The sequence below is a fragment of the Natator depressus genome, chromosome 6 (genome assembly GCF_965152275.1).
Source record: "Natator depressus isolate rNatDep1 chromosome 6, rNatDep2.hap1, whole genome shotgun sequence".
NCBI classification, from domain to species: Eukaryota; Metazoa; Chordata; order Testudines; family Cheloniidae; genus Natator; species Natator depressus.
Window position 1 is genome coordinate 123,677,846 of NC_134239.1, and position 23,938 is coordinate 123,701,783.

General features: G+C 41.8%; 1 protein-coding gene across 1 annotated transcript in view; it reads left to right on the forward strand.

The window, feature by feature from the left end:
* Nucleotides 1-23,938, forward strand: part of DDHD1 (DDHD domain containing 1) — a 112,731-nt gene that overhangs the window by 30,904 nt on the left and 57,889 nt on the right. The window contains exons 3-4 of the mRNA XM_074956498.1: nucleotides 9,217-9,345; nucleotides 12,670-12,817. Coding sequence (XP_074812599.1) covers nucleotides 9,217-9,345; nucleotides 12,670-12,817 — 277 coding nt within the window. The remainder of the gene's footprint in view (nucleotides 1-9,216; nucleotides 9,346-12,669; nucleotides 12,818-23,938) is intronic.

The following is a 23,938-nucleotide window of genomic DNA, read 5'->3' on the forward strand; positions in this document are numbered from 1 at the left end:
TGGTTCCAGAGAGGATGGTTCTAGACTATTCTCAGTGGTAGAAGAGGACAGGACAAGGAGTAATGGTCTCAAGTTGCAGTGGGGGAGGTTTAGGTTGGATATTAGGAAAAACTTTTTCACCAAGAGGGTGGTGAAACGCTGGAATGTGTTACCTAGGGAGGTAGTAGAATCTCCTTCCTTAGAAGTTTTTAAGGTCAGGCTTGACAGAGCCCTGGCTGGGATGATTTAATTGGGGATTGGTCCTGCTTTGAGCAGGGGGTTGGACTAGATGACCTCCTGAGGTCCCTTCCAACCCTGATATTCTATGATTCTATGATCTCCTGCAAATGTAAACAAACTTGGCTGAACAAGAAGTAAGACTGAGTGGAGTTGCAGGCTCTAAAGTTTTACATTGTTTTATTTTTGAATGCAGGTTTTTTTTTTTTACATAATTCTACATTTGTAAATTCAACTTTCATGATAGAGATTGCACTACAGTACTTGCAATGGGAGAAGTGAAAAATACCATTTCTTTTGTTTTTTATAGTGCAAATATTTGTAATAAAAAATATAAACTGAGCACTGTACCTACACTTTGTATTCTGTGTTGTAATTGAAATCAATTATATTTGAAAATGTAGAAAAAATCCAAAAATATTTAAATAATGGTATTCTATTATTGTTTAACAGTGTGATTAATCATGATTAACTTTTTTAATTGTGCAGTTAATCACAATTAACTTTTTTAATTGCTTGACATCCCTAATTTTTTTTGTTTTGTTTTTTAAAGGAGGATTTTTTGTTTAATTGCCAGCTTGGCAAATTCAACCTGGGAAAGAAAACCCAGGTATTTCCTGCCTAGTGTATAATCACCAGGCAGTGACAAACTGCAGACTAAATTCTCTCCTCAGTTACACAAGTGCAGCCCTTACGAGTTTGACTCTCTGCTCTCATACATCAGCTTTACACCTCTGTAACTCTCTTCACATAGTGGACCTCCTCCCAGTTTATACTGATCTACGTGAAAGGAGGAATCCAGCCCATTGTTTTCAGTAGGGTTGTGGAAGTTTTACCTGTCCCTTCAATTGGAACTTAGTGATCCTGTTGATACAGGAACCAGAATAGAGAATCCATTTCATTCTCTCAGAATTTAATCATATATTCTTCGCCATATTGGCTTTCTGGAGCTAAAAGAGTTTTGTAATAAAAGGGAAAGCTTCCTTAAGGCTTGTCCCCACTAACTGGGGTGTCAATTCTAGTGCACACCAGCATCTAGCACATTTACTGGCCCATGTGGAGCCCTCTGGCACTCACCAAAAGTTCCTTAGTGCAAATTAATATAGTCCTGTTTCAGCAGTACTATGTTAACATGCAGTAGGGAACTTTTAGTGTGTGCAAGCAGGGTCCAGATGGACTAGTTAGTGTGCAACACGCTAGTGTGCATTAGAATTTACGCCTGAGCTAGTGTGGACTGAGATACCATGTAGGCAGGCCCTTAGTCACTAAAGAGAGAAGATATGACTGAATGAATACACACAGAACAGTTTTACTTAGTAAGATGCCGCCATTTTTACACAGTCACTTTTTTGGGGGAGAGCCTCACTTTCAGACTAGCTACTGGAAGCCCCAAATAAATACAGTAGCAGTTAATCAAAACTGACTTTTAAGGTACCTGTTGTTTTCCTGTTTCACAGGTGTGTGAGAGCAGTTTCTTCCAGATCACCTAACTTCCTGCCTGGTGGATACTGCAACTTTCATTCCTCTCACGATGTCCCTTCCATAACTGAACTGCACTGGTGCCTCCCTATGAGGGTAAGGTAAGTCCATCAAATGTTGAAAAGTAGTCCCAGGGCTTTCTTTTCAATAGTCTTGCTTTATATCCTGGAAGGAATGAAACGAGACTATTGAAAACCTTACAAAAATGACGGACTTGCCTTACCACCATAGGAAAACTCCAGTGCTGTTCAGGAATGGAAGGGATATCTCAAGCAGAGTGTATGCTGTGCTGTCTGACTGTGTGAGAGGCAGCTGTTTACAGACCTACGAAACAGGGAAACAGTAGGATATTTTAGCCTAACTTCCTTCTGATGACCGTGTCCTCATACTATTGAGAGAGGCATCCAGTAGCTGACCTTAAAGTTACTAACTTTTTTATTGTTTACAGATTACCTTTAAGATTCCTGCATACTACCCATTGCACAAATATACTACATTTTGTTTTTGTACGTGCCAATGCAAAGGCACTAAGTGAGGTTGATAATCACGTTGTGGCATGGTTTGTCTTTTACTGATGGTGTTAAATGTGCCATACCCAGGATGATATAAATGTTTGTTTTATGAGAACTGAAGAAATAACATTTGGCTAACATGAATTGACATTTTTGCTACAAAATCCATTTAAAACAAGAAATTATGTGCTTGCAGTATTTTTGAGTAATATTTGCCAAACCTGACCATTCATTTCAGTGATAATACTAATGAAAAGAAAAATGATGCCCCTTTTTAAAATTTTACTTTGAAGCTCAGTGTTTTTACTTTTAGTTGTCTACCACCTCCCTCCCTTCTCCCTCCCTTCTCTGTTCAAATGGAGAGGATATAAGGAGAGTACAGATGCTGCATGTCTTAAACGAAAGCGTTCCCAAGGTACAGTAATTGTAGATTTCTTTCTTGTCGTTTCCTCCTGGCTTAGGAAGCTTTAAATTGTAGCTTGTATATTTCAGTGAAATGTGTTAGATCTCTGTGCTTCCATTTCTTGCGCCATATTTATGTCATCTTCCCTCAGAAGGGGAGGAAAAAGCATTTTGAATCTTAGAGGAAAAGTAGAAGTATTGTGACTCTTAGAGAAAAGTAGAAACTAACAATATATTTGTGCTAGCACTTAGTTACGGTGTTCGTGACAATCATGAAAAATGTAAGCTTTTTTTTTTTTTTTTTTTTTTTTTTGCAACACTGTTGGTATGTTCTGAGCTTTTCAGTCAATGAGACAGGGTCCCTACACCAAAGAGCTTACAATCACAAGTAGATGTGACCTAGAGATAAATTATGTCAGAAGAAATAGGAGCTAAAGGAAAGAAAGGTTGACACTAGATAGAATTATGAGGGGTTTTTTTTGTGTGATCACTTTTTTGTGTAACATGCATTGTGTTTTTCTCATTTTTAAACATTGTTTTTGACATTTTAAAATGTAGATTTGTGTGTGTGTGTTTTCACTTAGTTGCATTGTATGTGTGTTTTCCTTTTCTTTATTAAATTAATATTTTGCAATGGGAGTCAGTGCTGATCTGAAGTGAGGCTTCAGGGAATTGAAAGAGAAAAGGGAGGTTGTTGCACCTGGGATCAGGACATTATTTGTCAGAAAAAGAAACTTGTAATTTAAGTAATTGAACTCACATGATGTAAATCAGTGCACTTCATAAATAGGATGGATCCTTAAGAGCCATTAGTGATTAGGGGTAGGTTTTCAAAAGTCCCACTCAGCATTGGCTTAATTCTGCTCCTTTTGAAGCCAATGATAAAATCCTGTTGACTTCACGGCGAGCAGAGTTAGCCCTACACTGAGTGAGTTTTTGAAAATCCAACTCTAGACCTACAGTTTAAATTTAGATGGTAGCTGTGAAGTTATTGTGAATTGTCCCTGTATTCTCCTAGATCTGGGTGACCCTGGTTATAGATGTGTTTAAGTATGTCTAACCCAAAAAACTGTATTATTTGGCACACAAAAATATTGCCCTTCTGACTTCTTTAATTGCATTTTCCTTAATTGAGCCCAAAATGCAAATCTCTGAATACAAGCTGTTAATATTTAGCTCTCGTGTACCACTTTTCGTTGATGGGACTCAAAGCTCTTTACAAATATAAACAAGGATTCCCATGTTAAAAATTGGGAAACTGAGGAGCATAAATGTTGGCCTTTCTGACTTCAAAAAGTCTTTTTTGGGATTACTTGCAGTATGTAAGGTAAAGCACATGAGTAAATCTTTGTGGGATTGGGTCCGTAATCATTTAATAATTGTACTGTTCTGCATTTTTACTTGCATACAAGAAATATAACTCTAATAGTAACACTTGGTTTACCCAAACGTGTGCAATTGTGATCTTCAATGCATTTGAATTAAAAGTGGATGTTAAGGTGGTATGTTGTGACACTGACAAATTGATATGCCGAGGAATAAATTGAGGTATAATGTAAATAATGAGAACAATGTAGAACAGCCCTATTTACTTAAGAACAATAGTCTTTTTTAGGTTGAATAGCAACACTTTTGTTTCTTTAAAAATAAAACTGCATTTTAGATCAGAAGAGATTTTAGCCTCAACTTTATGTATCAGGACTTCAGAATTGTCTAGACAAATGGCCAAATTTTACTCCTGGTTATGCTGTGGCACTCCTGCTGATGTCACTAGGAAATCATGCATGTATTGAAGAGGAGAATTTGGTTCTAGATTTCATAACGCATCTGCATCTCCTTCACCTCGTTGCACGTGGTTGATAATGAAGCCTGTGTTACTATTATCCACAAAAGTTCCAACAGGAAACATTTTTAAAAATAAATATATAATGTGTGAACATGCAAACATAAAGATTAAAAGTAAATTTGTTAAAGGGTCCCCCTCCTTTGGATACTAGATCTGACCAAAGAGGGTTTCCTTTTTGCACAATTGTTACATTAATTGCTACAGCACTTCAGAGATTGTAGTTATCTGGATTGATTTTTGTAGATTTTTACAGCAGAAATAAAAAGCAGTACATTTTACACTTTGATCCTGGTTAGCAAGTGCAAGATGAGCAGATGCTTTTCAAATATTTATTTTAAAAGGTATTTAACTTTTGAACTCAACAGATATAAGGAAATATACTGTGTTCTCACATGGTGGACTCATACAGTTCTAGTGAATGTCAGTGTAGTTCTACATGCTGCTCATGATGAAAATAGGCCCCAATCTTTAACATTAGTTTCTTATATCCAATGCTAAATATGCAGAGAAATATTGTTGCACTTTTTGCTTGCTTTTTACAAAACATGTAAGTGTGGCTCTTAGTTGCTCTTTGACAGCTGGGAAGCAAACAAAGTACCATTCAGTTTATACTTTCTGGAGAATAATGTAGCAGCAAATGTTGGGGTCCCCATTCTCCATAACCCAAGTAGGTTAGTAGAACCTTGTGGAGTTTCTGTGGAATCCTGCCATTAGGAGGGCAGGGTTTGGTCCCAGGAAGAGGTCAAGGATTCTGCTAGCCCAAGCCAACATTTGTCCAAAAGCAAGGAACTTCCACAACAGGTGCCTTACCACTGCACTGCTGCCTAACCCAGATCCCAGCTTGCTACAGTGCCTGAACATGATGGCATTTGCGGGGGCCACGTTTCCAAGTTGATCCCCAGCTTCCCCAAGGACTGACTTCAGTGTGATGTTCCACAGCATGAACCTGGAAGCAGCATCAGTTCTTGCAGACTTGGTATGCAATAAATATACACTACTGTGATCGTGGATTTTGGGGAGGGAAGAATTCCACAGAGATACCTAGGAAAGTTGTCTGCCTCTGTTCCTAGTCTTCCTAGCCTCCTTCCAACTCAGAGGCACATCCCAAGCACAGGGAATTCTGTGATGTCATGAAGGAGAAGTATGGCATAGAGCCCTCCTTTCCCTTCTCATCTCCAAGCAGAGATCCTTGGACACGGTCTCATCTCTGCTCTTAGAAATAAAGTGAGCATGGAGTCCTAAGATTACAATGGCTAACTTTAAATGGAAGTGTCATTCAACAATCCACTGAATGATTATATAAAGTGGCCTTTTACATGTGCCAAAGGTCACCCTAAATCCACATACCTCTTCTTTGTTTTTTCTGCCACTTAAAAATATTTCTGCTTCTGTTTGTCTAGTGTCAGATTAAAACTTATTTTTCTGTGCTTTGGAGCTGCCAATCCAGAGCAACTATGTAGTTTCACTTATTTGTCCGTGAAGCAGTTTTGTATCATGGGTATGTTTTCATCCTCTCTTAATTCATTGCTGCCCTTTGTGCTGACTTAATTTATCATCAGATGGCATTAGGTCCACATACCCTGACAATGAGACCAAAAGTCATGCAGCAGGAACGGGCATGAATGCTCATTTCTGTGTAGCTGTTTTGTAATGTAATTGACTTAAACGTGAAGTGTAACCGTTCAAGGCATAATATTTCAACCTTTCCCTGAATGAATTCATGAGAGCAGAAAGAAATCCTCTTCAGTGGCCTCAAATAGGAAACAGAGGACACCTCTTCACCTGTCATAAAAAACCTTCTTTGCTTGAGTTCAGGCCAGGCTCTTTGTTGAGGGCTGGTAACATTGCTAAATCGTACTTGTTTGGCTTGGGGCCGTTGCTCTTGCCTCTCCAGAAAATGTAGCTTCCTTGCATAGGACCGTAAGACCTAGGCCTTGTCTAGGCTGGAATTAACTCTGATTTCACCCTTCCATGTACCTACTCAGTAGTCTAAATCCCTGGTGTAGCCAAGGAAATCAATCACTTGCATGTTGTAACTTCACAACCAGTTCTCCATTTTCTGATGTAAACCCTAATCCAGGTTGAAACCTCCTTCTAGTTCGTATCCCCTGTTTTCTGAACTTCTGTACCCTTGTGGGAGAAGGGTCAATTTAAACTTTTGCAAGAAAACTCTCTTTTATAGACCCCATTATCTCTATCACCCTCTGTCCATATGGGTGAAAGTGTCTAAGGCCCTCCCTGACAGTAGTGGAGCCAGACACCATACCATATCCTTGTGCCCCACCTTGTTCAATTCATATCCCATTCATATCATCCTCTCTAAAGCGACGAAATAATTTGGAGTCTGTGCCATCCACTGCATATGTGGGGTCTGGTTCCACCTACTGGATCGGTGTTTTATTGGCATAGTCTCTCCATTTCAAGCTCATGTTGACATTCCTTGTCCTTCTTTCCCTCTTGTGCTGATGCTGGTTCTTCCAGACTGCGCGCGCGCGTGCTTTCTCTCTCTCTCTCTCTCTTCCTGCCAGCAAGCAGCTGGGTTTCCAGACACACTGTGTCCCCATCCAGCTTCTCTTGCTCTAACTGGAGATCTGTCCGGTATCTCTGCTGCAGTGGTTTATTCGGTCTGGATGGAACATGGCTGCTGTCTCTGTCAGCCTCTTCCCTGATCCCCTCTAGTGTCTCCAAGATTTTCCCCACCTGCTGGACTCTCTGACAGCGGGCTGGATGTTCCCTGTGATCCTAGACCAGTGGTGGGCAACCTGTGGGTCGCATGCAGCCCATCAGGGTAATCTGATTGATTGCAGGCCACAAGATATTTGGCTGACATTGACCATCCGCAGGCACAGCGCCCCCCCCCCGCCCCTCCCCCCCCCCCCGCAGCTCCCAGTGGCTGCAGTTCACTGTTCCCGGCCAATGGGAGCTGCGGGAAGCAGCAGGCCACAGGGATGTGCTGGCTGCTGCTTCCCGCTCCTATTAGCCAGGAACGGCGAACTGCAGCCACTGGGAGCTGCGGGGGGGCTGTGTCTGCAGACGGTAAACATCAGCAAAATGTCTCACGGCATGCAGATAGATTACTCTGGGCCGCATGCGGACCGCAGGTTGCTCACCACTGTCCTAGACAATCATTCTTTTTTCTGATCCTCCAGAGTATAGGAAGTTGACTAGTTATGCCTTTGTCCTTTCTTCAGAGATGAGTTGCCTTTCTCTGCATATCTCAGTTAGATGACTTTTTTTTTTTTCAGCTGTTCATAACTCATTTTGCCATCTCTCTTTTCGCTGTTCCTGTCTTGAAAAGACTGAGACTTTTCTCTGTGTTTTTCCCTTCTATAGTACTTGCTTTCGCTGCTGTTGGCACTTCACTGGCAATTCCCCACTGTCATAACTGCTACTATATATGTCCCGATTTCAGGGTTAACTGCATCTTTGATCCCCATCACCACCATCTCAACCCCTCAGTCTTCATCAAGGTTTTGGGCTTCCTGGCTGTCGCCTCTCTCAGACGGAGACCCATGTCTCTCTTCCCCTCCAGACTCAGGGTGCAGTCCCTCTGCATCTCACTGCGATTTCCTCAGCAGATCTGACCCAGGTCCAGCAGCTGTGGTTAACCTTTCTCCAAGGGCAGCAATGGTGTATGCTAATTACCAACCAGCTTTCAAAAAGCAAAAATTTATTCTTGGGTTAAAAGCATTACAGAGAAAGCATATAGGAATGTTTATTGCTTTCTGTATGCTTAGAAAACATACGAGGATCCACCTAAGTCTTTCCACCCTTTCAGCAAGGGTTGGGGGTCTCCCTAAGACCCAAAATCCTGTCTGCAAAAAGAAGATCCCATGTCTGTTCAAGCTCAGCTTTTTATATCTGAAGTCCCTTCTTTGTTTGAGTCTCTGGAAAAAACAGTTTGAACCAGGATATGCAAACCACCCAGGGGTTGGTGGTACTCTGGAGCTGTTTATAATCTCAGGGACTGAATTAATCACCCCCTCCACACCCACTATTTTTAGTTCTTGGGGGAACAGTGGTAACCCTCCACCACACACAATAGAGAAGCTTACAATCACTGGTCCACAAAATACATAAAACATTCATAAATTTAGTACTATATAGTCTGCAAAGTGACTGCATGCGTTAACATTCATTGCTAGTAATGTAGCCCAGAAAGAATGTTCATTATTACCATTATTATTTGTTTGTATTACCCCACAGTGCCTAGGAGCTGTACAAACAGAACAAAAAGATGGCATGAGTGTAACATTATGGGCACAAGTGTACACCTACCACTGCATCAACTTACTTAAGCGTTATTTTGGGAGATGTATCCACCACAGCCCCCCTGGTGTCTCAGTGGTACGGCTTTCAGCAAACTCTCTTTCACCTTGTGGATGTGGATCTTAATTTTCCTTTTTGCTTTTGGGCAGTTTGGCATAATTTGTGTGTGTGTGTGAGAGAGAGCGAGCATTCATGTTTTCCTTTCAGCTAAGGGTATTCTCCATTAGGGAGCCTCTCCTCCCTACTCCCCCACCCCACCCCCACCCCAAAAAAGGGGGTGTGTGTGGGAAGATTCCCAAAAGGAACTACCCAATTGATGTGGACTGGTAGATCCAAAATATAAAGGTAAGAAGAAATATTTACCTTTATAAATGAATTTAAATTGAAATCTAGAGTTCAGTCATACCTTTGTGCATTTCTCTCTTACCTGGCTTTTTAAAGCCATATTTTTTTTAACACTTTTAAATAAAGGTTTGTTCCTTTTTGCTACAGCTGTTCATAGTTTCAAGTTGAGTCGCAACCACGTGGACTGGCACAGTGTAGATGAAGTGTATCTTTACAGTGATGCAACAACATCTAAAATTGCAAGAACTGTTACGCAAAAGTTGGGATTTTCCAAAGGTAATACTTCTCAGCATTTGTAAATAATTTTGTAAAGATTATTGCTTTAATGGTTTGTTACTTAATGCTGTGAGAGTAAAATTCCAGGTTCCATCCATAATTTCAAGTTTGAAATTTTTTTTGATGCATAGTTAATTTTTGTCATTGCACTCTTGTGGGAAAATAACTCAAAGGCATTGTTAGGTTGTCATGCACATATGTAATTAAGAATAAAACAGGTTTACTGCATCTTGTTACCGAATAGCTCTGATACAGTTTCATATCACTTTAAAAAGTACATTAAGATTACAAAGTCAAGCATTCCAAAGCTAAGAAGTGCCAGAATTAATGTTTTCTGTGCAACCTTAATTCGACCCCCTCAATATGAAGCCATTACAGTGGTCTTTAATTACATGATCACATACTTTTTTTTTCCACTGGAGCCCTGCCTCATTCACTGCACAGAATGTACCTACTCTGGTGATGAGTAAGGTTTATGTAGCAAAGGAGGCTTTTGCCCGTAGTACCGTGGGTCATTTTGTTGCAGAAGTTGAAAGATGTGTAGTGAATGTGGCAGGGGATTGCACAAAGAGAAAGGTGGTCTGTTGAATGGTGCCCTGGATAGTTGGATTCTATCCCTGCCAGTTGCACAGAGTTCTTTTATGGTGCTGGGCAAGTCACTAAACTAAAATGTGCACAGGTGGCCACCATGTGTCCTCATTTTCTGGGTATCTGGGGTCTGATTTACAAAAATGGCGAGCGTCCCTAACTACAACTCGGGACAGTGAGAGCTCTGCTCTGAACACATAAAGTGCGATAAGATGCTAAGAACAGTGAAAAATCAGACCCTAAGCATCTCCGATTGGGCAACCAAAACTAGTTGACAATTTTGGCCTTAATCTCTGTGCCTCCGTCCCCAAGTGTAGCATTGGGATAATAATATCCCCACCCCTCACCGCGGTTGTGAAGATAGTTCATTAATGTTTGTAAAGAACTAAGACGTTATGTTGAGAACACCATAGAAAAACTCCTGGGGAATTAAATAATTCTGTACTAAGTGCAGGCTTTGGATGGTGTGCAGTAAATAATGCATAGGGCCTCACATTGAACGATGAGGATAAACATAGCTGCCATTCATTGAGCAGTCTGTCCGTCCTTCTAATATAGGTTTTTTACTGTAATTTCATAAGTTTTTTTTAACTGATCTTAAAAAAATAAATAAATAAATAAAATTATCATATGGAACTATATTGACTCCCAACATGGCCATCAGCAGGGATAATCAGATTCACAGCACAGTCCTCTGCCACTTGAACTGATGGAGTAACTGGTAGCGGTACAAAGCTTCTTTCTTCTATATGGACCTGCCCCAAGAGGGGGATGGACACATGCTTGGCCAGTTGGTTTCACAGCTATTTGCTAGACAACCAAGGAACGTTGAGACTGAAGGCTAACAGGTTCAGTTCCAGGTTCTGCAAGGCCCAGAGAGTGTGCTCTTCCTGCATCCTGTGAAGGGAAGACAGGAGCAGCTCCTGCCCTGTTTTTACACACACACACACACACACACACACACACACACACACACACACACACACACACACACACACACACACACACACACACACACACACACACACACACACACCCCCCCCCCCCGAAAGGAAATGAGAAGGGGAGGTTATGGTCTCAAAATATTGTCCTCCCAAAATATTTTTAAAAGGGAGGTGATATAAAGTGAGCTGGATTTTTATAGGGGTCTGTGTTCTATACCATAGAGTCCAGCACATCACTTGTCAGCTTAAAATGTGATGATCCTTAAAGATTTTGAGGAAGATATAGTAGATAATCATCAATATTAGCCTGTAGAAGCAGTTGTCAAATATAGCCAGCACTAGCACCACTAAGAATTTTAAAGATCAGTTGTGCCAATTTAAAGTCAGTCCACCTCTTTGCAGGCAACCCATATATAACATGCAAGGTCAGCATAATTTGGTCGTGTTAGCTAAAACCAATCAGCAATTTTGCTGTTGCAAGCAAGCAATGGAGCATCTCTGCTGAAATCCTGTCAAAGAAAAATTTACAATAAATGAGGCTTTTGAGATTCCAAGGGCATGTGTTGCTGTTATGAGATTGTCACAGAATAAAGACACCATGGGTACAAATGGTGTAACAGAGGCTGGGGGAGGAAGCTTGCTTATCACATCAGATGTGATTTTGTGTAGAAGTCCTAGCAAAAAGGGAGACCAGTATGTATTCTTAAAATAACTCACTGTATTGGAACTAATCCTTTTTATACAAACAGACTCATTCCACTTTAATGTCTCTGCTTATTAATGTCTGATACCCAAAACAAGACATAGGTCTTCCAAAAGCTGTGGGTGAGGTAGCCCTGATGTATCCAGCTGGCAATATAGTTCAGGCATTTTTTTCAGACCATAGACTGAGCTTGCAGAGTTTCTGGATAGAGCTGTGTGGAGGAGACACTTGTTTCTCAAAGGATTTCAAGATTTTGAAACGTGTTTTCATTTCTGTGCAGACCAAACCCCTAAAATTTTGAAATTCTCTCTGAAAAAAAGTTTTGGGGGAAAAAATTGTTTCAGATTGATCAAAATGTTTTAATCTCATTTTATTTTGATTTATTTTTTATTTTATATTATATAATAAAATTCAAAACAAAAATTGAAAAGTTTCATTCCAAAAATGTTGAAACAAGACATATCAGCATTCTCAGAGGATTTTTTCCATGTTTTCCTCTGAAACAAAATGTGAGCAAAATGAGCAAAATCATGTCAAGTGTTTCAATTTTGAATGAAAATGGTCCTATTGAGCTTTTTAGGACCAGCTCTATTCATAGATGAGAGCGAGAGTTGTGTATCAGTCATGCGGATGATGTTTTCTCACCCATTGTTTAGAAATAATCTTGCCAAGAGTCTTTACATATACACTGACCACTGAAGGAGTATTGTGGAACTGTGAGGAAAAAGTAATGATTAATGACTTAAGCATATAGAAAGTTATCTGTATAACACAATGGATAGTGCATTATTCAGCTGCATTAAAGTTATTTTCCAAAACAGCTAAGAAATTAGCAAAATCCTCCCTGGAAATTACATGTAAATCCATAGGTGGCTGATAAGGGTCAAAGAAATTGTTTATCCAGATCTCTTAGGCTGCTTTGAAAATCTCAGCATTGTGTATGCTGATCTTTGTAAATGTATTTTATTTGCAAAATATAATTTGTAATGTTCTGGTTTGAAGCAGGCGCCTGTTCTGTCTGTGTGTATGGAATTGTCTTACTTCATGGAATATAATTGTGATCCAGGATAATGTGTTTTTTTTCTACAGCTTCAAGTAGTGGGACAAGGCTTCATAGAGGCTATGTAGAAGAAGCTACATTAGAAGACAAGCCATCGCAAACTACTCACATTGTGTTTGTTGTGCATGGTATTGGGCAGAAAATGGACCAAGGAAGAATCATCAAAAACACAGCTATGTGAGTGCTTTATTATATGTGCAATAGCGAGTCTGAAGTCAAAAGGAGGCTGTAATAGACATATCAGGACTCTGCTGACATTATTCAAGTAGCTTATAAATGACAGCCTTCAGTGTAAAACATATTTTTCTCTGGGGCCATTTATTTTGATAGTGTGGATGCACAAATGTTCATTGTTCTTTTCACGTTAAAGTTTAAACTTTTGTGCCTAGTTAGAGCAGTGCCAAGGAGAAGCACAAGATTTTAAGGCTATGTCTTTACTGCAGCTTATGTCAGCAAAACGTATGTCGCTCAGGGGTGTGAATATTTCTCCGCCCTGAGCGACATACGTTATGCTGACTTAAGTGTTCATGTGCAGAGCTCTATGCGAGCAAGAGCGCTTCTCCCACCAACATAGCTTATGCCGCTTGTGGAGGTAGTTTTTTTTTATGCTGACGGGAGAGCTCTTGCCTGTCGGCATAGAGCGTCTTCACCAGACGCACAGCACTGCTGCAGAACTGTACCTACAGACATGGCCTTTAGTTTGTTTTAGTCCCTGGCCAGTATCCTTCGCCATAAGGGGGCAGGTCAGAGGATTTCTAGAACTGGTGGTCAGTGGCTCACTTGGTCAGGTTTGGAGAGGTGTTCCCTTGCTTCAAATCAGAGAGAATATCATCTTGTCCTTGACTGGCAGAATAGTAGGTAAGTTTAAAAGGATCTTGGAAGGAGTATGAGGAGTCAGTCTTGCTATTGTCACTCTGACAGAAGAGGGCCAAGATTATTTAAGTATGAGTGGAGGTTGACTTATTCTTCATGGAGATCTGCTGGAAAGAGAAACACATATCCAAAGCTTACTAATGACCACTAAACCTTTCCTTAAACATCTTTTGATGAGACTGATAAGTGAATGGTATGAATTTGTGAAGACATTAAAATATATATACATACACTCATTGACAGTCATGCTTGCTATGGTGTATGGTAGTCAAGCTCATGACTCTTCACTGGTCTATGAAGGCTGATCCTAAAATCATCTACTGTAAGAGGGTTATCAGCATTTTGTCTCTTAAAAAAGTGTACTTGATTATCTGAGTATGTTGTGCCTCATCCATTCTAAGAACGAAAGTCCAGTTTTTAATTTGTCTTGTGTGGCAGCTCAATATAATACTGATGTGTCCTAGTGAGATCTGAGTAGATAAGTCTTTTTAGGAGGTGCATGTAAGATTGGTTTGCTTATTAAATGTTTTTCATTTAGTTTAAAGAGCTAGTTTGGTAATAAAAATGTAATAATAGAAGCCTTCAAATTTGTTTTCCTAGCCAGTCTAATAGTCGAACTAACGATGCCCAGACATAATTTTTTAATCAAGTTTGAGCTGATGGGGCCTGGGAGTGCACAGGAAGTCACTTGTTCTCCAGAGGCCAGGTTACCACCGTGCTAGAGGGCTGTTGGGAGTAGGGAAGAGCCATGCTTGGGACTTGGAGAACTCATGCCCAGGAAATGTTTGTTTGTTTTGGGTTCTTTTGCTAGACAACAGAAGAAATTGTTGTGGAGTCTTCGTGTTGAGGTGCTAAACTATATTTATCTATTTGTCAGGTACATTGATGGTAAAGATTTAATAATTTCATTTAATAGAATCATAAATCCTAGACAGATAAGGCTGGAAGGGACCTCAAGAGGAGTCCAGCCCCCTGCACTGTGGCAGGATTAAATATACTCAGAGATCATCCCTGTCAGGTGTTTGTTTAACCAGTTCTTAAAAACTTCTGATGATGGTTCAGGTTATGGACATGATTCTGCAAACAGTTTAGCACATGTGAGTAACTTGAATCATATGAGTAGTTCCACTAATGTTTTCACTAAAGTCAGTGGAACTACTAACAAGAATATTACATGTGAAAGTAATTGCAGCATTGGGTTATATGTTTTTACCTGACTTCATAAATGAAAGCTACTTTGTAAACCTTCATTTATACATTCTTCCATAAAATCTAGGTCCAGTGCTGATACATCAATAACTTGATTGCTGTAGTTAGTAAGTGGACCAGTATGTTATCTAAGTGTTCATCTAACTTAAATTGTCATTCAACTCTGTGGTTTTTTCTTAGGATAGATTAGATTTCTTGCTGTACTAGTCACATAAACCAAGTAACCTTTTTATTTCAACTACTGTATAAGATAAAAGTTGTCGTCTTACAGCAGCAATGTGCTGGTCTGAGACTGTCTACATTACAGCAGCGCTTCTGCACCAATGCAGCTACGTTGCTATAGCACTTCTGGTGAAGGTGCTCTAAGCTGATGGGAGAGAGCTCTACTGTCTACTTAACTCCTGCCTCCGTGAGAGGCGGTAGCTATGTCAGCGAGAGAAGTTCTCCTGCCAATATAGCGGTGTCCACACTGGCGCTTAGGTTGGTATAATTTACATCACTCAGGGATGTGGATTATTCACACCCCTCAGCGAAGTAAATTATAGCAAAGTAATTTGTAGTGTAGACATAGCCTGATTCTCTTCTAGTGCTTTTCTGCTCCTACATGTTAAAAGTTCAAGAGCAAGTAATGTAAAACAAAGGGGCAGAGACCAGTAGCCCTTGATAAAATGACAGGGCTGATCTCCAAAACAACACGTATGAAACCTTAGATTCTTCTTCAAGGAGTGTCCCTGTGGGTGCTCCACTTTAGGTGAATCTGCACCCCTGCGCTTGTAATTGGAGATTTTTAGTAGCTGTGCCTGATTGGGTCGCACATGTGCTGTCCCCGTCTTGAACTATCTCAGGCAGTTACGTAGCGCTGTGCAACCAACCCTCCCTCAGTTCCTTCTCTACCACCCTAGGCTTGAGATGGAGCATTTGGCAGTGCCTCTGAACTTTATCTTTAGTCTAGCTTAACTTTAGAACACTAGTTAGTTAGTTAATAGTTTAATACCCTACCTCTTCCCCATTTATGCTTTCTTTAAAATAAAATTCTTAGGAATTTAAGTTTCAGTTATTTCAGATACCCTTTAGTATAGTATAGTTACCCTCACAGGAAAAATTCTATTCTAAGGGGAAGCCCGGCTCCCCAAGTATTAAACATTGCCTCACTTGCTCAGCTTCAATCCTGGTGTCTGATGGCGCTCACGGTGTGTCCACTGCCTTGGCAAGACACACATACTACAAAACTGCTCCCACTGCTACAGTCTCAGGGCTCGTGCCAGGAGAGCAAGGGACCTACAGCTAAAACTCCTCATGATGGAAAAGTTTCTGTGTCCAGGATCACAGACCCCTCCTGTGCCCCAGTCTCCAATGGCGGCATCTGACAGAGGTTCCCCACTACCCTCTCAGAGGAAGGAGCACTCCGCCAAAAAGGCAACAAAGAAACTTGCTCCAACTTCCCCTCCTTGGGAATCTGCCAAAAAGAAATGTTTCCTGACCCGTCAGACCCCATTGGTACCAACTGCACCAAGACTGTCCGCTCTGAGGTAGCGGGACCATCCATTACCACAGATACCGTGTGAACCAAAGACCCTAATTGGGCTGGCTTGGAAAAAGGCACTACAGAGAAACCTACCATCCTTGCCTCAGTACCTCTGGTGCTGCTTAAACATGGGGTACTGAGCAGCTCAGCTACAGTCTATGGCACCACCTTCTGCCTCCACAGCGCATAGTGCACGACCCTTGGCACAGACAACCACAGTAAAGGGATCGGTACCACTGACCACACCCTCATCGGTACTGATGCTCTGCAGTTTCTCTGCCATAAAGATCTTCTGGTCTCCTCAGCACCAGAATCTCCACTCATCGGTACTGACCTTACTTCAGCACGCTCAGTACCATGCCAACTTACCACACCACCCAGGTCAGCTCCTCCTTTATCCAGCTACATGAATGATGATGATGAAGAGGATATCTACTCCTCCCATCACTCTTTGCCTGTTCATCCAGCTACCAGACCAGGTCCACCAGAGTACCTGAAACTCCAGGATGATAAGACACCCATGGATGCCCCCACCTATGCCATTTCCACCACAGTGGCCTTACTGGGACCCATCGGCAGCATACCGCCAGCACTATCCTAAGCCTCCCAGTCCACTCAGGGAGAGGTCAAGGCATTCCCCATCACCCTCTGTACCCATACCTTCAGAACCTCTGGAAGAGGCAATCGCGGAATTGGAGGAGACTTTGGATCAGGAAGTCACATCAGCTGCAAATTTTTCATCCTGTATCTTGCCCCCACCCACAGCGGGGAATGACTTTAAACAGTTTCAGGAACTGTTTAAGAGGATTGCAGATACCGCGCCCTTTCCAGCCCTCAATGTCCCAACAACCTCCCTCTAAACAACAGTTTTCAGGGTTTGGTTGAGGACCAGAGACACATCCCACTTTTTTCTGTTGCTGGGCCCATCCGACACCATCCATCCATTCGGAGACTGTCTGACTCCATTTCATCCAACATGGTGAAACATCACATCAGACAAATGGGTATCAGAAATCATTGAGACTGGATAGTCCATCCAATTTACTTCCCTCCTCGACCTTCTTCAGAGACCCTTCTCATGAACATCTACGGCAATAGGAGGTAAACCATTCCATATGCCTAAGAGCAGCAGAACCAGTACCAACACAACCCAGAAGGAAGGGTTTCTACTCCCATTATTTTCTAACCCAGAAAAAAACGGGAGGATGGAGGCTCATTCTTGACATAAGAAGACTCAACAAATTTGTGAAGACCCAGCAATTCAGGATGGTCACACTAGCAATGATAATTCCAGGACTAGAATGAGGGGACTTATTCTTGGCCCTTGACCTCCAGAATGCATATTTCCACATAATGATACATCCCTCACACAGGGAGGTTTCTCAGGTTTGTTCTGAGAACAGATCATTTCCAGTACAAAGTACTCCCCTTTGGATTATCCTGTGCTCCGTGAGTATTCTCAAAAGTCTTTGCGGTGGTGGCAGCCCACCTCTGCAGACGAGGGGTAATAATATTCCCCTGTCTGAACGATTACCTACTCAGAGCATTGACTCAAGAAGAGGCACTAAAAGCTACCCAAAAGACAGTAGCTCTCTTCACACAGCTTGGTCTACAAATAGCAAAAATCAACATTCACACCGGGGCAGGGGCAGAGACAAGTTCATCAGTGCCTACCTCAACTTTCTGGAAGCTACAGCTTCTCTTCCCTGTCACAGGTTTACCACTCTAGTCACCACAATGCAAGCCAGCCCACAGACATCGGCCAGGACCTGCCTCCAACTGTTAGGCCATATGTCAGCAATGACATTTGTTGTCAAACACTCCAGACTGCACATGTGATGCCTGCAAGACTGGCTCAGGACAGTGTATATTCCACACAGACACAAGATAAACAAGCATCTTTCAATGCCAACCAAACTAAAAAATTCTCTATATTGGTGGACTCAACCACACGATCTTTGCACAGGAGTTCCCTTTGCATAGACCCCTCCATCAATGATACTCACATCAGATACTTCTGTGCTAGGTTGGAGAGCACATCTGCACCACCACACAATCCAAGGCTGCTGGTCCCCATTATAATCAACACTACACATAAACCTACTGGAGATGCAGGCAGTCCGCAGTGAATGCTCACACTTCATACCCATGATCACGGAAAAGACAATGTCACTTTGTATGTTTTATATAAACTGATGGGAGGGGGAAGGGGGCACAGCCACACTCCCTGTGCACAGAAGCCATGCTACTATGGAACTGGTGCATCCACCACAATATCGACATCTCAGCTTCCTACCTACCAGGATGCAAAAACACCACTGCAGATGCACTGAGCAGAAAAATTTCTCATGACCAAGAGCAGGAAATGAACATCAGGGTACTATAGAGCATATTCAGACAGTGGGAGTTCCCTATATATTCCTCTTTGCAGCAACCCAGAATGCCAAATGCCCATACTCCTGCTCTAGAGCAGGACTGGGACCCCGTTCTCCAGGCGATGCTTTTCTCTTCAAATGGGATGCACATCTATTGTACACTTTTTCCCCCGACCCCCCCCTTTTAGCCAAGGTCATACACAAGATAAGGACCAATAACTCCAGGGTCATCTTGATAGCCCCCACGTGGCCCAGACAAATATGGTTTTCTTACCTCTTGAAGATGTCTGTGTGCCCATCACACATTCTTCCACTTCTGCTTCATCTCCTGTATCAGGACGCGGGCCAGGTCTACCACCCGAACCTGGCAAGACTCCACTTGAGGGCATGGCTACTCCATGGCTTCGAGACAATGAAATGACCTATTCAGAGTGTTGGAGTATCCTATGTTTTCAGACACGACCAACGGACACACATAGGAACACACGGAAACTGGAGTCTTCAGTTACAGCTCGGTTTATTGTAGCAGAAGCTCAACTACACCCTGCAGAAGCATAGCTGTACCACCTATTTACCTTCCCCACATCCCGAGGAGTGAACACCGAGATCCTTTTGCATTTCCCCTTTATTGTAATCATCAGCCCTCCCCATTCCCAGGTGGGCAGTTCTGGTCTTAGTCTCGGCCCAATAATTGCCCTCTAATTTCCCTGCTAAATTCCCTGCCCCTGTTTGTTTACCCTCGCTCATGACCGTTGTTGCCATGTAAGGGGTCATTATTGAGCCTAATATGGTCTCAGACTGTATAATTTCCCACAAATTTTCCAACAGGGCATCAGGAATTTGCTGCAGCTATAAAAGGTCCCTGGGGGCATGGTTCCAATGACGCTGGGGAGGAGTTGTTCCTTGGGTCCGCCACAAACCTTGTGGGTCCCCATAGGTTTTTTTGGAGGGTCGGGGAAAAAGGTACCCCGAGAGCAGGGGTTCTCAACCTTTTTCTTTCTGAGGTCCCCGCCCCCCCAACATGCTATAAAAACCCCACAGCCCACCTGTGCCACAAGAACTGGTTTTCTGCATATAAAAGCCAGGGCTGGCGTTAAGGGGTAGGAAGCAGGGCAGTTGCCTGGGGCCCCATGACACAGGGGCCCCCCACAAAGCTACATTGCTCACGCTCCAGCTTCAGCCCTGGGCGGCGGGGCCCAGGGGCCTGGGCTTCAGCTCCATGCAGTGGGGCTTCAGCTTTCTGCCCTGGGCCCCAGTGAGTCTGATGCTGGCCCTGCTTGGAGGCCCTCCTGAAATCTGCTTGTGGCCCCGGACCTCTGGTTGAGAACTACTGCCCTAGAGTACCCTCCTATGGGTTTGACCTTCGGGGGAGGTGATCTGGGCATAAGCATAAACTGGAACTTTTTCCTGTATCTGGTGTGCCTCTCTATGAATATCATATTTTTATTTCCAAGTCATGTACAATCTACACCTCTGCTCATGGCAAAAAAAAAAAAAAAAAAATCCGGCCTTACTGCATAGATTTTTTTTTTTTTTAATTTCCATTTTAAAAATTTCACAATTCTCACACTGACCCAATTGGAAGACATTTTAACTAGATTAGGGATAGGCTAGTGACCTTGCCCAAGGCTCCTGTAGTGTGTTCTGTCTTCAAGTCACTGGCTCAGACAGAAGTCACCACTGGTTGGTGGTATTCATTGCAAAGGTCAAAACAAAATTCTACTTTATAAAGTATGGTTTTAAACTTTATGTATTAATTGCATAAAAATATGGAGTTCAATCTTGTCATTGTTTGTGAGGTGCTCAGATACATTACTGATGGAAGTTGTCCTATAAGTAAATAGGATACATAGAATGCAGCTCCAGATGAAATTGTTTTCCGAAGAACGTGGCATGATGTATCTGTTAACTTTGTTTCTTCACGATAGTATTTAAATACATTTCCTATCTAAATGTAGCGTGGCAGCTGGCACAACAAGCTGTTCCTGTCAAAGCTGATATTAGCTACAAAACTAATCTTAAGAAGGGACAGTACTTCCTGCTTAGCTAGAACAATTATTCACCTTACTTAACATAAACAAAATATTTCACTATGTTTTGTCTGGATAGCATAGCAGAGTGGATCATTATTGCTTACTGAGGAAAATGTCATAGGTTTCTAATCTCATGAGTATTGGCATAGTTCAGTGGTTCTCAAACTGTGGATTGGAACCCCAAAGTGGGTCATGACCCCATTTTAATGGGGTCGCCAGGGCTAGCGTTAGACTTGCTGGGGCCTAGGGCCCAAGCCTCACCGCCTGGGGCCGAAGCTGAAGCCCAAGATCTTCAGTCCTGGGCAGCTGGGCTCAGGTTACAGGTCCCCTGCCCAGGGCTGAAGCCCTTGGGCTTCAGCTTTGGCTGGCTCGCTGACCGAAGGTGGTGGAACTCTGTCTTGGGCCCCCCCATTTGGGTGAGGTCAGGCTTCAGTACCCCCTCCTGGGGGGGTCACACAGTAATTTTTCTTATCAGAAGGGGGTCATGGTGCAATGAAGGTTGAGAACCGCTGGCATAGTTTATTTTATTGGTTATTTTGATTTACAGTCTAACGCAGCATTACACTATAAGAATGGAAAGACGTTCTTCAGTACTGTCTTTCTGGAAAATGCATCCCACCTGGCTTTGGATCTCCCCGCATTCCCTGTGACCCAACCTTACTCTTTTGGGGATTTTAATCTTGAACAATCCTAAACGAAGAAAATGCATCTCTGATATCCTGTTAATTTGCCTACACACTTTTTTGGGCCTCTTTGGATGGACATTTTTGTGTTTTGTGCTTTTAGATTAATGCCTATTCATAGTGTTCAGTTTTGTTGAAGCAGACAATGACACTTGCTCTTCTAGAGCATTATTTTTCCTTGGGCATATTAGCTGGCATTTTTTTCTCAGTTGAAGTGTTTTTTTCTGTCCATATTTCTAATCTCTCTAGGTTACCTTCATTCCTGAATTTAACTTTCTCCAAGTTTTGCTGGCCTTTTTTTGTCTGTGCTCGGAAATTTTACTGAAATAGCTATTCTAGAATAAATTTTCTGGAATTGTTATTTTGGTAAATTTCCAAGTGTAGATAGCAGTTAATTACTTAGATCCAAGGGACATATTGCACCTCATAAGTGTTTCTTCTATCCTTGAAACAACTTGACTGCATTAAGGGTGCTGTTGCAGTTTTAAGTTTTCCTTTTACCTGTTTGACTCTGACTTGTAAGGGGTTTTGATAGACAGGAGTCTGGCTTTGATAAGGACACCGCTAACTGCCTATTTATAGTTTGTCATTGGTGGCAACACTTAAACTTCCATCTTTAACTGAGGAATTCAAATGGCTAATGCTGTTTTAACATTCTCAACTGGGGATTGTCTTGCAGGGTAAATGAAGTGAAATGTTCAGTACTTTAGCTTTACTAGAGCTTAGCAGGATCTAATTGGCAGCAAAGAGGAAAAAAACGATAGCACTTGAATAAAGCCTCTTAACATAACTAATAAAAATTTTGTTCATCGTAGAATGTCTACTGCAGCTGGTACTGAACAGTGTTTCCCACATAATTTTGAATGCTTTCCTAAAATCATGCATTGTGGATTTTATTTTATAGACGTCTAATGCATAACTACATGTATTAAATCAAGAATGTGCAGGTGCGTTTTAGGTTACATATATTTTCCCATTACATTTTAGCCACATAAGTTCAGTTTATCCTGCACTGTCAGTTTGTGTCCACTATTGAAAAGTATTATTTAACTGCTGCATGAGAGGAACTTGATGTACTATGCTAAGAATCTCTGAGGTGGCGTTGAAGCAAACTTACTTGATTAGAAAAATATTAGATAATAGGTAGGGCTCAAACTTTTTGGTAAGTGGAGCTTTCTGTGCAAAATCTGCTTTTTAATGTTTTGATTTTGAAACAGTTACCAAAAAGTGGAAACAATACTCCTGACCTGTAATTTCATTTCTCATAATGAAAGCATCTATTAATCTGGCCTCCACTTCTGGGAAGAGTGTGTATTAAGGATAATTTCCCCGGGTGGGAGGAACAAGAACTAGGTATGTTAGAATTTTATATGCAAATATGGGATGCATATTAGATGGTAAATCATGATGTCTTAGTTACCAAGAGACCAAAATACCTATGGGGAGAAAAATTACTAATAAAATAAAACTAATAAATGTAAAACTGGATATAGTCAACTTCAGCTCTCCCTTTGTTTCGGGTTGTGGACTGAATGCCTGTAATGCTGTCACTTGGAGAGCTACAGTTCAGTCCCTTGTGGAAGCCTGCCAACAGAACATTCCAGGATGCCTTGGAAGGTCACTTGAATAGGATTCAGATTGTGCTCTCTGCACCAGATGAGCCAAGTCTTTCACATTCACTTGTAGTGCTTAGTGAATAGAAGCTTTTCTGAAAATTACAAGTTGATTAGGTCTCTAGAATATCTGAATTGCAGAAGTCTTATGCCTTCAGGTTTCAGGATGTTAAATTTCATCTCTGCAAATCGAGGTGGTTGAGTGGCCTGTTAGTGAAGGAGACTTTTAAAGACTGGTGGAATCAAAGATGTGCATGCTGCCACTTTTATCATTCTGGAAATTACTTGGACCTACCAAGAAGCCTGTGTTTCCAGCAAAGTAAATGCTTATTGATGTGTACGCTAAAAAGACTTTTTTTGGAATCCTTTCCATTAAAGAATAATTGAAAATGGCATCTGGCAACCAGTAAAGAATTCTTCAGGTGGTAGAACAAGAACTAGAAAAGCAGTCAGCTGAGTTTTTGTAACAAGTTTATTTTTATTAGTAGTAGTATTTATTGTTTGTATTGTGGTAGTGCCTAGAGTCCACACCCCCAACTGTGCCAGCCACTGTACAGGCATATTACAAACAAGCAGCTCCTGTCCCCGAGAACTTAAAATCTAGGGGCTTGTCTATACTACCCGCCAGACTGGCCAGTAGCGATCGATCCGGCAGGGGTTAATTTATTGCATCTAGTATAGATGTGATAAATCAAACGTTGAACACTCTCGCATCGACTCTAGTACTCCACCAGAACGAGGAGCACAAGCGGAGTCGACTGGAGAGCATCAGCTGTCGACTTACTGCAGCAAAGACACCGCGGTAAGTAGATCTAAGTGCGACAACTTCAGCTACACTATTCACGTAGTTGAAGTTGCTATCTTAGATCGACCCCACGCGGTAGTGTAGGCAAGCCCTTAGTGTAAGATGAGAGAACAGGTGGATACAAAAAACAGCAGGAGGGAGCACAAGGTCACGGAGACTATACTGATCATCATGTCGTCCTC